The sequence below is a fragment of the Mus caroli genome, unplaced genomic scaffold (assembly GCF_978045245.1).
Source record: "Mus caroli unplaced genomic scaffold, Mus_caroli_1 scaffold_10, whole genome shotgun sequence".
NCBI lineage: Eukaryota > Metazoa > Chordata > Mammalia > Rodentia > Muridae > Mus > Mus caroli.
Window position 1 is genome coordinate 34954956 of NW_028227265.1, and position 16270 is coordinate 34971225.

The window sequence follows — 16270 nt, forward strand, 5'->3', positions numbered from 1 at the left end:
ACCTGAGTTCTAAGAAGCCAGGTGCACACAGCTCAGTGAACTGAGGTTCAGGGAAGGACGGGGAGCACACACATGTCTTCCCCATAGCCAACGCCCTCAGACCTCAACACAACTGCCCAAAGCCTGCTGTGGCCTCTCCCCACAGATGCACTCCCGGCCCCGCCTCTAACTAAGATGGGCTTAACCTTAAGACTGGCCAGCCTTCTATCCCCTGTACAACAGGCCAAGGCCCTGGGGCCATTTCTCTCTCCTTGTTCTTCACCCAGACCATAGGATGGTGCCTAAGTCCCATCTCCCAGAGGAAGGAATCCGGGCTTGAAGTAGAATAACTGACATTCCTAAACAAGAGTGGGGTTGTTGTGCTGGCATATGAATATAAGGAGGCTGCCCTGAGAGCTGGCTGTGAACTCTGTGTGTGTGTGTGTGCACTAGGAGGCACCTTTAGGGAATCATCTTGGGCTATTTGAGGCATGCTATAGGTTTTAGCTTGCCCTGAACTTGGGGCATGAGGAGAAAGGGCGGAATTTGGAGGCGGGGAAGCAAAGCAGTCCTCCTAGCTGAAGGAAAGACTACAAGGCCGTGGGGAGCCATGGGAGGGCCCCCGAGAGTACACAGGAGTATGGGGTGCCTTCAGCAGCGTTACAGGCTGTATGGACAATCTTGTCAGAGGAACACACTCTTGCTCATCATGTCTCTCCTCCATGAGATGGGGTTTGCCCTGCCTCCTAGGCCTCTGAGGACCAAGCAACTCATCTACAGGAAGAGCCTGCACTTCGCTGGATTCACTTCACTGCAAGGTGCAGGGGGGAGCCATTACAGTTGTTGGAATCACTGTGCTGAGACAACCGGTTGTATGCATCCGGTGCTCGTGAAATGCTCTTCCAGGGGAGAAGCAGCAGGGGTTAGTATTGGTGGGGGAGGATGTTGTGGGGGCTATGGACACCCCTCCCCACAATGATAAGAAGGCCCCTGATCCTGAGCCGCATCGTGCAGGGCCTTCTGACAGTCCCCCAGCCAGGCAGCCCCCAGTACTTCATCTGTAGAGCCAGGAGCCCGTTGCTAAGAGACCTGTTGCTAAGTTGTAAGTTGGGCCTTTTTACTCCCAACAAAGCTGGTGATTATCTGCTGGAGAAGCAGTCCATTGATGGGGGAGGGTGGCGGAGACAGGAAAGGGATGTGAAAGGCTGGTGGGGGAGGTCTGGTACCGTGATTACGCCCTTCCCCGCTGGCTTGTCATTCATCAGCAGCAGAGGCCTAGTGATCTTCTTGCTGGAGACAATCTGGGGTGGGAGAGGCAGAGAGGAGCACTCAGGGAGGCAGCAGGGGCTCTTGGGAATAGGTCAACCACAGGACGGTGGTGACAGCACCATGAATCACACTGTCCCCACTTCTCTGTGGTAGCAGGAAGCTGGCACTGGGTTTGGTTGCCCCTTCAGTGGGAGCGGTCTGTCTGGTGCCAGACTCACTGGGCTACAACACCTCTGGGACCTGTTGGCTCCTGGGAGGTGGGCGTGGGGGGGGAGGTGTCTGTGTGGCAGATGGGAAGCCCGGGAGGATTGGCTAGGGAAAGTAGGGGATAGGAAATCCTGACTGAGGCCGCCTGACCCCAAGAGCAGAGGTTGATGGTGAGGCCCTTGGGTACCCCACTCTACTTGGGAGCCCCAGGCTCACCGTGCCCAGGCTGCAGGAGAACTGGCCCAGGAAATCGTGCTCATCCAACTGCGCACTGGACTTGTCCTGGTCAAACAGGGCGAACTTGAGCTTCTGCACCTCCTCGAAGTGGTAGTCCAGCACGAACTTCTTGGAGAAGGCTGGGTTGAGGTTGTTGACGGCTGTTTCTGTTCTGTCGAACTGGTGGAGGGATGGGAGGTGGGAAGGGGGGGATGGGAGGCAGAGTCGTGGTGGCCAGGTTCCCTTGATGGCTAGCTGCCACCAATCTTCCCACTACCTCACTGCCTCAGTGTACTCACTGAGGTACCTCACTGCCTCCCGCCAGCACTCACATCTCATGAGCCTCAGCTCATCGGTAAGAACACCAAAGATCAGAGATGTTAAGTCAGAGGGAGGCAGGTGCAAGATTCAAGCCCAGTTCGGACTCTATGAACCCTCCCCATTCCCAGGGACTGGGGTAGGAGCTCAGGCCACATCCCAGACTGGTATGTGACAGAGGACACATCCTCTCTCTATCTGGGCCTGCTTTTTTTTTTTTTTTTTTTTTTTTTTTTTTGGTTTTTCGAGACAGGGTTTCTCTGTGTAGCCCTGGCTGTCCTGGCACTCACTTTGTAGACCAGGCTGGCCTCGAACTCAGAAATCCGCCTGCCTCTGCCTCCCGAGTGCTGGGATTAAAGGCGTGCGCCACCACGCCCAGCTCTGGGCCTGCTTTTTCCTCTGTAAAATGAAAGCCTGTGACTGTGTGGATTTCCTATGTTTTATTTAAGAAAACCCTTTTCTCTCCCTCTCTCTCTTTTTAAAGATTTATTTGTTTATTTTATGTATGTGTTTATTCTTAGGACCTCTGCTCGCTCTGGGTCAACTCTGTTCGCTCAGTCCCTGCTTGCTCCAGCCCAGAAATTTATTTATTATTATATGTAAGTATAATAGTTGACTTCAGATGCACCAGAAGAGGGTGTCAGATCTCATTACGTGTGGTTGTGAGCCACCATGTGGTTGCTGGGATTTGAACTCAGGACCTTCGGAAAAGCAGTCAGTGCTCTTGCCTGCTGAGCCATCTTGCCAGCCTGAAAACCCTGTTCTCAAAAGCACACTCTGCATGCTGCTAAGAGGAAACAGAGGAGGCAGAGCCGGGTGAGGCCAAGGCCTTGGGTAGCAGAGGCGATTGTGCCTTGTATAGAATTCTGGACTTGTCCAATCTAGCATGCCCACTTGCTATGGGCACCAAAGCCCGGGTGGGGGCAGGGCTGGGCATCGTGGGTACATGGTAGTAGGGGCAGGAACCACCTCCTGGCCTGGAACACACATAGCAGAGCCCTGAGTGACAATCTATTTTGAGACCAGGGCTGGGTTGGTTTTTCCTTCCATCCAGGCTTCCAAGGGCAGGAGTAGCAGCGGGATCGGAAGAAGCCTTGACCCAGACTATTTTTAGCCTGTGTGTACTAATTTTCAGCAGAAATTAGGGAGGATATGTCACAAATTGGGGAGATATTACTCCCTGAGGAGCATGGTTCTGGAGACAGAGCAGGGAAATTGACCATAACTATAAGCCCGGACTGTCCCTGGACTCCTGGGTTAGCCTACTGTCACATCTCCCTCTGTTGGCTATATCAGCAACGCCCTGGATGACACAGAAACCTGACATGCCCCAGGGCTCACTTTCCCCTCTGTAAATTGGTCAACAATCCCAGCTCCTTTAAAATAAGTTGCTTTTTTCTTTTTTCATCACAAGAGCCAATATCTGTGAAAACTCTTGTAAACTGGAGTGTGTGCATGCAGTAAGCACCTACCTCTGTCTGGCTCAATATTTAATTGAAAAACGGGAACTCAGTGGGGTTGCAAATCTGTCATCCCAGCAGTTAGGAAGGGGAAGGGCTAAGAGTTCTAGATTACCGTCTGCTACATATAATGAAACTGCTAATAGATATTTTGGGAAATATACATGCATGTAGAAGGCTCTGGAAGATGAGACACTGAACTGTGAACAGGGACTCTCCTTGGTAGGCAGGCCTACAGTCCTTTAGGTTGTCTTCCTGGAGCTAATCTGATTTGACAGACAACAAACACGGTTTCCTTTGTAAGGAATCAAAGCAAGTTTTAAAGGCTGCTAACAGGAAAACTTCGAGTTTCTTGGTAACCTTCCTGATCCGCAGTCCTTCCAAACCCTCGGGCCGGACTTCCAGCTCAGAAGTTCCCAGTTCTGAAGTTACCCACTGTAGGTGAGGGAAAAATAAAAGCCCTGGTTTACCAAAGAGACAGGCCCAGAAAGGGGCAGTAGTTCACCTGAGGTCACACAGCAGGGCATCAAGCCACCTCTGGGGCCCAAAACGGAGCAACTTATTTCTCTTTACTTCTGGCCAACAGAGTGATCGCCAGAAACAAGGCAGAAAGCTCACTCACAGGAAGCAAGTCTGTGCCAAACGACAGAAGCTTTGCCTGACTGGAGCCACATAAACTATTAGGGCATAATAAATATGATTTGAGTGTGTATTTGTGGGTCATAATTTAGACAGAAGTCTAGCTATATCGCTAGATAAAGTGTTTTCTGTATTGGTTTGGTTTGAAGACAGGTTCTCAGTATGTAGCTTTGGCTGGCCTGGAACTCACAGAGATCCACCTGTCTTTGCTTGTGTTGGTTTTGAAGGTGTGTGTCACCACACTACCACACCGAGGCAGAAATATATTTTAGAGTAATTATTTTATTTCTCTAAGGGTTTTTTTTTTTTTTTTGAGACAGGGACTGATTGCCTAACCAGGACTAATCTGGAACTTGTGGTCCTCCTGCTTCGGAGCTGGACTATCAGATGTATTCTACCACACCTAGTTTAAGTAATACTTTAAATATACCTAAAATAAAGGTTAATTGTAAAAAAAAAAATGGTGGCAGTTTTCTAAGTGATCTTCCACCACCAGCCCTCATCCCATGGACCCCGGCACTCCCTGGATCTAAGAGGAGCCCCTCCACAGCAAAGCCAGTCCTTGCCACATAGCCTCACCTCCATCCACCTGCCGTTGTCTTCAATAAAGAGGACACAGAAAGGGTCAGACTTGGAGGTGACATCCCGGTCCAGCAGGTTCTGGCCACTCACTGACAGCTCCACTTTGCACACACAGCACTGAGAACCCAAGGGGATGGCCCCAGCAGTAGGAGCACCCCCATCCGGAATGTAGGCCATGGGGGTTGGTGGCGGCAGCAGCAACAGTTCCTGGCAGTCTGGAGAACAGGAATGAGTGTCAGAAGGGAACAGATACTCTTCCTGTGCTACCTCATCACAGGGAGGCCTCACTGACGTTCAATAACTGGGTAGAGACTGAGGATACTGGTATAAGCCTGTGATCCCAGCTTGAGGAGGCTGAGGCAGAAGGCTGAGTTGATGCTTAACCTGGATTGGGCAAGACTCCGTTTCAAAATAAAACAAAGAAGTAGGTGGTAAGATGGCAGACAGTGTGTGTGGGGCGGGGGGGGGGGAGGCTTGTTGGAGGGAAAATACAAGAGACTTGGAAGGAATATGAAGTCTCTTATAGAGACTGTATGGTCCACCTTGGTGCCTTTTCCCTGCCTTCAGTCTTTGTTCATGGGCTATACACAGACCCCTGTGTTGCCCATGTAGGATCACAGGGCATCACAGTGGACATGGGTATCCTACGTGCATGGTGCCAGAAAACTAAGGCTTCTCCTGAGCAATGCATGGGTTAGCATCAGTAGTGTCTATGACGGGTTGGGTTTTCTTTGTTGCTTTAGCCACTAGGAAGTGAACTTCTGGTAACCTATTCAACACTGGACCTTGTTCACCGCCTGTTATGTTCCTCCCACATCTCCATCCCAGGCCCACGATTGGGATACAGAAAGCTTCGGAGCCTATGTGAAGGGTGTGTGCACCAGCAAATGAACAATGATATCCTGCCCGAGTCAATCCTTGTCTTCAGCACAGAACTGACCCTCCCAGGCACCCTTGACTTCTCCAATCTCTACTAAGGACCGACACCCCTCTCCTACTGAGGCACTAACACTGCTAATGGCTAGTGGCTCTGTTTTCCTCAGAGGACAAGGTGTCCACATGCAGGAGTGGGAGGACTATCTCCATGGGGGTAGGGAGCTGTGGAACCCCTTTGTCACTGGGCCTGAAGACAAGCCCAAAGCTCTCTGTGCCTATTTCCTATCTGCCAACACAATGTCCCACCTTGGTTCTTTGAGATCACGTATGCCTGTGCATTAACATGGGTAATGAGCCTAGTATCCAAATGCCTCATAAAAGCGACACTAATATTTGTTCCCCTCACTGTCCAATGAGTTCTTGATCAGTATCTTCCCCAGGAAGGGTCTTGTAGCCCTCCACCTTAGAGTATGGTAGGACAACATTGTTTTCTACCTCAGTCTTGTGGGAGACCTGCCAGTAGCTTCTCCTGAGCAATGCATGGGTTACTGAGCACATTCCAGTTCCAGTGTCACTTCTGGGGCAAGAGATACTATGAGCCTGGTTTAGCTGAAACACAGTGACAGGGATTGTATACACCTAGGTCCCTCTGGGTGTATACTCTGGCAGCGGGGCTTCACAGTGTGGGTGACGGCAAGTCTCAGAAGCAGGGCTTTATGAGTGTGTGTGTTCACTTGTGTGTACCTTTGGGAAGTTCAGAGGTTGACACTAGGTGTCTTCCTCAACCACTTTCCCCTTTGCTGTGTGTGCTGTGCACATGAATTTGGGAGTGCATACTCCAGGGCCCACAATCAGAGGCTAGAACAAGATGCCAGGCGTCTTCCTCTGCTGTTCTTTTCTCTTACTCCCTGGGGATAAGATCTTTCTCAAGTTCATCATTTTGGCTAGGCTGGATGGCCAGAGAGCTCTGGGACTCCTCCTGTCTCTGCCCCTGGATGCTGGAGTTACAGGCACCCACAGTCACGCTTGACCTTTTACATAGATTCTGCACCTTCAAACTCAAGTTCTCACATCCTCACACATGCAGAGCAAGCACCCCTTACCCACTGAGCCACCTCCCAAGCATCTTCACCGGATGCTTGGGAGTATCTGGCTATACTAGCCAGCCAGCTGGTCCCAGGGATCTGCCTGCACTGACCCACCATCCTCCGCAGCCCTGGGATTTCATGTGCACATCACCAGGTCTTTTACATGACTGTTAGGGAATCTGAACTCTGGTCTTCATGCTTGCACATGGGCTGTCTCCTAGTCCTTTAAAATGTTGGTATCTGCCGGGTAGTGGTGGCGCACACCTTTAATCCCAGCACTTGGGAGGCAGAGGTAGGTAGATTTCTGAGATCGAGGCCAGCCTGGTCTACAGAGTGAGTTCCAGGACAGCCAGGGCTACATAGAGAAACCCTGTCTCAAAAAACCAAAAAAGGTTGGTATCAGTTTGTTTGTTTGTTTGTTGTAAGGGGTATGGGTAGGTGAACACCCTTGTCAGAGAACAATTTGTAAATCAGCTCCTTCCTTCCTGGAAGGAGCGAAGCCCAGGGATGAGCAAAGGCTATTAAATCTACTGGTAACGTTAACCAATGAACCATCACCCCCACCTCCCTTTCTTGAGGTAGGATCTCACTACGTAGCCCAGGCTGTCCTTAAACTCATAATCTTTGTTTCTGTCTGCTGCGTGCTAGGATTACATGTACTGCCATGTTTGGCTTCCTGTCTTCTCAAACGCTCACTCTGCCTGAAACAGCAGACTGTTAGGCTAAGGAGCAGCCGCTGCTGTCCCACAGCAGACCAGGAAAGACCACGCCACAGGGATCTACTACAGACCGAAGCCCCTCCCCAGTGCCGGCTTCCTAAGGGACCCTGCAGACAGGACACAGTGCCTGCCCAGGGACCTCCTGGCAGGGAGGGGATATGGAGAGTGAAGAAGCCAGTCTTCAGCTTCCCCCTCCTACTGGCTGTCCCTGTCCCTAGAACCTCATTACAATCGCAGTTCCCAAAGCATCAGGACAGCACTGCAATTTTCTGGCAGGATTTATTCTTGTTGGTTAAAAAATCAGTTTCTGCACAAAGGGCCGAGGAGCCATGTTTGTGATAGAAGCAGCCGGGGCTGGAAAGCAAATCTCAGCTGGCCAGTGGGCATCAAAGGTGTCCACGGGGGCCCCTGTTCTGCCTGGGGTGAGCATGGGCAAGATCAGCACCCTACTTTACATACAGGAAATGCAGGAACAGAAAGCGGATAAACACTGTCCAGGGTCACCATCCAGTAAGCAGCAAGGGCTGCTCGAGGGGCCATCTCTCGATGCCCAAGCCAATGCAGACCTTCTCACCTGGGGAAGGATACTGGGCAAAGAAGAGACAGCTTGGGAACCCACCAAACCAGGGAGCATGGGACCAAGAGGTAGGCTTATAACTAAAGCTGCCAAGCAAGTCCATTATGTATGTACGTACATATGTACGTATGTGCGTGTGTGCTGGCCCACTACATGCAAGCTAAATGTGCTACTAAAGAATGTACCCAATTGTTCATTCTTCCTCTCTCTCCCTCTTTCTTTCTTTCATATATATATATATATATATATATATATATATATATATATATAAATTTTGAGACAGGATCTTACTAAGTTACTCAGGCTGGCCTTGATCCCACTCTACAGCCCAGCAGGCCTTGAACTTGCTATCCCCTGCCTCAGTTTCCCAAGCAGGTGGGATATCAAGTCTGTTCCCATAGGCTGGCCCCATTCCCCATTTAAACCAGGATCCAGAACCCAGGTCTTCAGCTCCTCTGGCACCACCCTATCCACATACCCCTGCCATGTGGCCTTCACCCACCTCTTTGTTGCAACACTGGCCCCTCTATAACAGATTTCATGGATCCTAGGCATGGACCTTTATAGCCCAGAGTTCTGCCCCCCATATGGGAGGGGCCAGACATACATTCTGGTGTAGCACACATGTGGACCTGGCCCCACATGAACCCCCCTCCCCTCAAATGGACAAAGGCCCAAGCTTACATGACCGCACTGAGGACACATCTTCACAGTAGTCACCTGCTCGTCCCCATACCCAGAATCTTTCCTTTGTTACTGCACTAGCGTCCCACTGCTAACTAGCTGAGGGCAAGGCCATGAGGGCCTGCCTGGTCCAGGGAAGCCCAGGACAACTCCACCTGAGTCGGCTCCAGCCCCAGCTGAAGAAAACCAGCAGTCTGGGAATAGTGGGCGGGGAAGTGGACTCCTCCCCAGCCAGGGGCAGGGCTCCCATCCCCAACTCACCCTCTGGCAGGAAGCTTCTAGATCCCCGAAATGGGGAGCACATGGTGTCTGAGGTTGGAACAGGCAGGGATCAGAGTGGCCCTTGGTGCCAGCCCAGCAGGCAGCGGGGCAGGGATCTGGACCCTGAGGCCTGACGCAATGGAAACAGAAACCACAGCCTGGTTGGGCCAGCCCCCTCCCCTCCCTCAGTAGAAGGCAGCAAGGTGTCATTAAAGAGGGGGTTGGGTCTGTGAGCGCATTGGGCAAGATGGAAAAGCTCCAGGACAGCACCATCTGCAGGTAATTTGGGGTTTGGGGATGGAGGAGGGGGTGCAGGCAGCGCGAGAGCCTCTCCCAAGAATGATAGGACTCTTGGCACAAGTGTGGGCACAGGCCCCTGAGAAAGAGCTTGGAGTTGGGGATGCAAAACCAGTCGGCCCATTTCTAGATGAGCTTAACTGAGGCAAACAGAAGGCAGGGCTTGGAAATGACCTGTCACTGGTCACACATTCATTCAACAAACATTCCTTGTCTATCCTAGGATTGTAGTAACAGGGCTGAAGAGCAGGTAGAGGTGGTACAGCGCTCAGGAAGCAGAAGCAGGAGGGTCATGAGTTCAAGTGCAGACTGGGCTATATACAGTGAGACCCTGTCTAAAACATATAGAAGGTTAGCTCCCACTGTGGCCATTCCCACCCAGACCAGGCATCCTGCCCTTGAAAGACGGGTAGACTCTGGTGACATCAGAACTAAGCTACACATGTAGAATATTGTGGTTCTGGACAGAACTCTAGTCATTCATGGCCAATGACTCCCTGTGCACCCCGCCCCTACCCCCCCCATACCCCATGGGGCAGCCTCTTCCCACTCCTGGCTGAAGCCAGCATCAGCCTCCTGCCTCCACGTCCCTTGCCGTGGCCAGACAAGCTGCACGATCTTTTTCGCAGCAATGCCTAATTCAGTAGCTCTCCCCTGCCCAGCCAGAGGGGCGATGATCATGTAAGTCAGGCGCCATCACAGAATCTTCTGATGTGACGCTTCTGGATCGCAAGTCCTTGCATCACGCCAGGCTGAGGGAGCCAGGCTGAGCTGATTCCTTTCACGCAGGCAAGCCATTCTCCCAAGTTCTCGGCCAAGCTTCCCTGGCTTCTAGTCTGATTTCAAGTGTGCCCACCTCCCACCTGCTCCGAGCCTTTAGCACTTGGGGTTCCATTGGCCGAAGAGAACGTTATCAGCATTCTCAGAGGTCGGCCACAATCACTTAAGCCGATGTGTTCTGTGTCCACGCCGCAGCACTTGTTTAAGTCGATCAGGGTAACCGACAACTCTGTTACATATTCCTCCAGAAGCTTCCATATTATGAGTTCTCAAGGGGGCCCCTGACCCCTGGCACGAATGCAGGTCTGGATACTGCCAACACCCAGCAAGCACAGTAAACACACCAGAGCCAGGAACCCAGCAAGCAGGCTGCTCACCCGCATCACTTAGAAGCTAAAGCCACGTCTCCAGCCTTGGATCTCATAACCCTCTGAAAGATGAGAAAGGGATGCAAGGGTCATGTGTAACAGCGGAGGCCCAAGAATGGGTAAGGGATAGATGGAGCCCAGGCCCACTGACAAGCATAGGAGCTTGATGTGGTTTGAGGGGACTCTGTAGCTGAGCCAGATGCAAGAATCCCAACTTTGAGGTGGTAGTTACAGGAGATGCCAAGTGAAGCAGGCTCAGGAGACAATAGGTTGCAGGGGACTCAGGCAGAGACAAGAGCGGAAGGCAGACAAGGAGAGATCTAAAGGGGCCCAGTAGCAGGTGCTCAGGCCCAAGACTCTCAGCTGTGACCACTCTAGGGACAGGAGGCCCTGTGGGACTACCAACAAGCACTCCTAGTAGGAAGCCATAGGTACTGTCAAAACAGCATGCTCAAGGCTAATAGAGATGGCTCAGCCGGGGGGGGGGGGGCTGACACACAAGCATGGGGACCTGCGTTTGAATCCCTAGAACCATATAAAGGTAGGTGTGGCAGTGTGTGACTATACGCCCAGTGCTTCTGTGGTGAGATGGTAGCTAGGGACTGGAGACTCGCCAGAAGCTCGCAGGCCAGCTAGCCTGGTGTACACGGCAGCAAACAATAGAGAGACCAAGACTCCAGCAAGGTAGAAGGGGAAGACACCTGAGCTTGTCCTCCGACCTCCACACCATGGCATGTCCAACCTAGTATTTGGAATATATATATAATATATATATATATGTATATATATATATATATATAATATAATGGGGTTTTTTTGATGCAAACTCTAAGGGGCGAAGTTGCAAAGCCTTGCTAGTGACAGTCACACAGATATCTGATCCTCTGGGCAGTGTCAAGTAGCAGTTAAATGCACAGACCCTGGACGTAGTATCCTGCGTGTGAGCCTCTGGTTCTGCCGTTCCTCTGCTGTGTGACCTCAGCTGTATTACTTACTTAATCTCTCTCGTTTAGTTTTGCTCTCTGCAATATCGAAGGCAACAAGGTATGTTCTGGGTTGCTGTAAGGATTAAGATAAAGCACATTCGCTATTAGAGTGGACCTTAATCTCTGGGGTGGAGACAGCAGACCAAAAACCAAAAAACCAGGTGATGTGTAGCCAAACAAAGAGGGCAAGGGACTGAAACTGGTTGAGTCACAAGGTTCTGTGTTACCCTCTTCTGCTGTGGACACAATGCACCACGTCAGTTAAGCCAAGGGTGGAGGATATGGCCAGCGAGTTGATAAGAGACTGGCACATTTGGCAATAGTCCTGGAGGTTTCCTGGCTTTGACACCCTAAGGGTGACAGACGCCTCAGCAGTTGGTGGGCACAACATTATAAGGACTGTAGCAGCTCTTAGCTTGAGGCTTTTCTTGCTCCAAGCATGGTTCCCAGAAAGCACCAGAAGTATACCATCTGGCCCCACCCAGACCTGCTCCATCAGAAGCCCTAGGGAGGCACCTAACAACCCGTGTATGAACAAGCCCTGCAGGCAAGGCGGGGGAAGCCAAGCACAAACCACGGGTTTGGCAGGCAGGTGCGGTTTCTAACACGCTCCCTAGAGCAATCTTGAAGCTGCCCACCTGCAGCCAAGATGAGAGCAAGAAGGCGGGCACCTGAGGCTGGGACAACACCTTGGGGATGGCTCTAGCTTGGCCTGCACGCGGCTTAGTTAAGCGGGTGTGACACTTAGCTTCCATACAAGCCCTGCCATGCTTGGTTTAGATAGTAATTTTCTACTAACTAGAACCCTCAACTAACCAGTCAATCACTCCTCACCTTCTGGCCCCTAGGACTGCTAAGTCCTCAAGGTTCTCCGAAGTCTTGGGATGGGTCTGAGGGCATTGTCATCCTCCCAGATGACAAGGCCCAGGAACTCAGAGGGCAAACACATCATCAGGACTCTCCGGAGATGATAGTATGTCTGCATCTGTACAATAAAAGGCTGGTTTTAAAGAATCAGTTCATCGGACCACAACTCGGGGTAAGCCTGAAGTTCAGAGGGCAGCATGGGCTGGAAACAGGAAGGGTTTTTTTCTACATTGTGCTCCTGAGGTCCAAGACCTTGTCTTAAAGGAAGCTCAGTCTCTGGCTGAAAGCCATCTATCAACTGGATGAGGCCCATGCACGGAGAATAATCGGCTTTGCCCAAAGCCTGATTTAAATGTTAATCACATCTTAAACATACCTCCACGAAACATCTAGACTGGTATTTGGCTAAACAACTGGTCACTATAGGCCAGCCAAGTTTACAGAGACAGTAAGCCATCCGAACAACCTTGAGCTTTGAGGAGCAGGAAATAGAGTCCTAACTTCTCAAGTGTAGTAGCTCCAGGCTATCCCTGCCTGCCCGCTGGAAGGGACATAGCCACCCCAACAGAGACAAATCTGAAATAAAGAAGAGTCCCAGTCCCATCCAGAGTGCACAGCGAGCTTTACCTTCCAGACACCCCTGCTCAAGGCCCTGTGACCATGTGACCACACCCACAGTGGAGGTTGGATGGCTGCCTAAATGGTTCCTGCCTTCTGGCTCCCAAGCTGATGATAACTGCTCATGATACCATTCTCTGAGTCTCAGAAAGCACCCACCTTCCAGACTGATGGGACCCTGTTCTCGCTTTCTCTCCTCCTCCCTCCTTCCTTCCCCTCCCTCTCGTGCGTGAGCTTGCGTGTCTCTCTCTCTCTCTCACCCGTTCTCATTCTCGCTTTCTCTCTCTCTCTCTCTCTCTCTCTCTCTCTCTCTGTGTGTGTGTGTGTGTGTGTGTGTGTGTGTAAGTGCACACATACATACATACAGGCAAGAGGACAACCTCAGATGTCATTCCTTGGGGTTTCTTACTGGCCTGGAACCATGACTGTTGAGCCCCAGGGATGGATTTACCTGACTTTCCAACTGGGGTTCTAGGAACCTGGCGCTTGCATACAAACACTGTATTGACAGAACCATCTCCCCAGCCCCTGCCTCTGTTTTCTTCCCCATTAAAATGCCAGGACACACTGAAAGCTCTGTTTCACAATGGCACAAGTCTCTTGGAGGTTCCCTGTCCTTCCCAGGACGACGACACCTAGTCCCCCTCATAGGGCTCCCACGGTCCCCTCTCCCACCCTCTTGTTTCTGGCTATGTTCTTTACTATATGAGGTTCCAATAATACTTCTCTGTGAATCCCCAATTCTGCACCTGCTAGTCCAGCTGCCTGGAATGCACTCTCTCTTTCTCCACCTGACTCCTTTTACTCCCCCACTCAGCTTAGTAGAACCAAGTGCGATACAACTATGTACCAGGCCCATCGCCATCCTTACGATGGTCAAAACTGTAGAAAGCTGGCACATCACATGTTGCCAAGAGTGCGGAGTGGCCAGAACTCTTATAGTTTGCCACAGGCAGTGGGATTTGGTGTAAACCACACAGGAGAAACATTTGGCAGGGCCTGGAAGCTAACTCCCAACACAAATGTTCAACAAAGGACCCACGGGAGGACACACACAGTGGCACTGTCTGAGTGGCTGCCCTGATCCAAGATCAGGAATTGGTATGTCAGCACGAAGGAGGATACAAGCGCCCTACTGGACTCCTTACGTGAGGTTAGGTGTGGACAAAAGAAACCTAAGCTGTTGGAAGTGGTGACAATGGTGACAGGCAGCATGAACCTGATGAGAAGGGATACCAGGAGGAGGTCTGCGTGTTCCCATTCCTGGACCCAGCTGCTGTTATCCCAGACACACCTCCCCGTCATGGTATCCTATGCTGGGGATGATTCTCTCTCTCTCTTTTTTTTTTTTTTTTTTTGAATCTCTGGGGATTGGACTGAGGGCCCTGTGCACCGAGACACCAAACCCCACACTCAGCCATTTTGATTTTGAGACAGGAGCTTGCTACATAAACCAGGCTGATTGTAAACTCACAAGCAGGGGTGGATCTGGGAGAGGGATGACACAAAAACCTTCCACAAAGCTTCCTTGCTGCTTTCCTGGTCGCTCAGGAGAACCAGCCCAATATCACTAATGTGAAAACATTAGCTTGAACAGAAAGATGGGGCCTGATATCATTTTCTTCTCTGTTTTGGAGTTTTGAGGTAGATCCTGGTATATAGACATGACTGGCTGCAAACTTTCGGCAGTCCTCTTGCCCAGCCTTTTGACTGCTGGTTGGGAATACAGGCATGTGCCACCACACCCAGCTTCTTATTTCTGTTATTCCCAACACAGACACGTACAGGATGGGAGCTGAGCAAGTGAGAGGGCACAGTTGGAAGAGGGAGAAGGTATTACAGAAGCCAAGGATCACAGACCCCCCATAAATGTCCTGGGCCTGGGAATTCTTGGACTTCTAAAAGTTATTTCTTGTCAGCTGGTGGTGGCACATGCCTTTAATTCCAGCACTTGGGAGGCAGAGGCAGGAGGATTTCTGAGTTTGAGGCCAGCCTGGTCTACAAAGTGAGTTCTAGGACAGCCAGGGCTATACAGAGAAACCCTGTCTCAAAAAAAAAAAAAAAGTCATTTCTTTTATGTGTATGTGTGTTTTGCCTGCATGTATATTTATGCACCATGTGTGCGCGTCTGGTGCCCACAGAGGCTGGATAAGGATATCAGGTCCCCTAGAACTAGAATTATGGATGGTTGTGAGCTACTGGGAACTGAACCCAGGTTCTCTGCAAGAGCAACAAGTGTTCTTAACCGCTGAGACATCTCTCTAGCCCTGTGGGTTGTTGGGGTTTAGTTTGGTTTGGTTTAGTTTTTTTTAGACTGTGGGTGGTCTAACCTTGATATGTAGACCAGGCTGGTCTAGAACTCCAGAGATTCACCCTGCCTTTTCCTCTTGAGAGCTGGGATCAAAGATATTCAGTACCATACTTAGCTGAACTCTGGGATTTTGGAATAACGAGTTCTTAGACACTCTGGGCTGAAAGGGTGCACCCTGTCTCACCCTCCAGCCATATAAGAATCCTGACCTCAGTCCTACCACTTCAACATCCCTGCTTGTTAGGGAAGGAGGGATTCAGAGTCAAGACTCCTACTCCCAGGGCTTTTCCTGTGCATTGTGGTGGCTGTGTGGCTCCTGCCAAGTGGCATGCAGCCCCGGGAGCAGGCTGGCACTCACTCTGGACAAGGTGATGGAGTCGTGGAGCTCTGCACATAAACCACTTTCTACTTCAGCTGTGGCACCGGGTACTGTGCTTAAAAGACACCACACTCTGCCAGGCAACCAGGCCATTATAGGGATAAATATAGAGGTAGACAGCCAGGCGAGGAGGCTGTGGCAGGGACTTGGCTCTGATGCTCTCCTGGGACCCTCAGTTTCTGCCAGGCCATACTGGGAAGGAGGCTGATTAACACCCACCCAAACTCTGGTTCCATGGGCAGCTCATCCACCTAGGCTCTTCTCAGTGCTACTACAGGGGCTGGCCAAGTGGTCCAGCAGGTAGCCGGTCCTGTTAGTCCTTCTCTTACAACTCCCTCCTCCTTTCTGGGTCTCTGCACTTCATCTGCAAAGTAGGCTTGGGTACCATGCCTCTCTCCTGCCTCCCTGGAAGCTGAGGGATGGGCCCGGAGTTCTCTGTGTTGCTGAGTGCTCTGAGCACTTAGGGGACCTCAGGAGTGAGTCTGGCCAGAGTGAGGCCCCTAACTAATGGAGAGTTGAGGGTTTGGTGACCATGAGGTTTTACTCAGAGATTGGGCTAACCTTTGCTCCCCCACTAGGCAGTTCACACCCACCAGGGGAGCGCCATAGAGCAACTAGGCACTGCCTCATTATGTGAGAATATTTCCCCTCCCTACCTGTTTTGAGACTTGAGGGTGTGGCTACAGATGCCCCTCTGTCCTTCCTAAGTTCTGCAGCTCAGGAACAGAGCCTGTCTTGACCACGGTTACACCACTAACATATGCCAGTCTCTAACCTAGATGGCCTGCT

The 16270-nt window shown here is 51.1% G+C and overlaps 1 protein-coding gene across 2 annotated transcripts in view; it reads right to left on the reverse strand.

Annotated features, from left to right (window-relative positions):
* Cpne2 (copine 2) overlaps positions 1-16270 on the reverse strand; it is a 38558-nt gene that overhangs the window by 17638 nt on the left and 4650 nt on the right. The window contains exons 1-4 of one of the 2 annotated variants that reach the window (XM_085843693.1): positions 12141-12158; positions 4668-4885; positions 1672-1851; positions 1206-1280 (exon numbers count right to left, since the gene is read on the reverse strand). In XM_085843693.1, coding sequence (XP_085699819.1) covers positions 1206-1280; positions 1672-1851; positions 4668-4847 — 435 coding nt within the window. In that variant the 5' untranslated portion in view covers positions 4848-4885; positions 12141-12158. Of the gene's footprint in view, positions 1-1205; positions 1281-1671; positions 1852-4667; positions 4886-12140; positions 12159-16270 lie in introns of those variants that run through there. The other variant, XM_021169647.2, reaches the window with a different exon arrangement.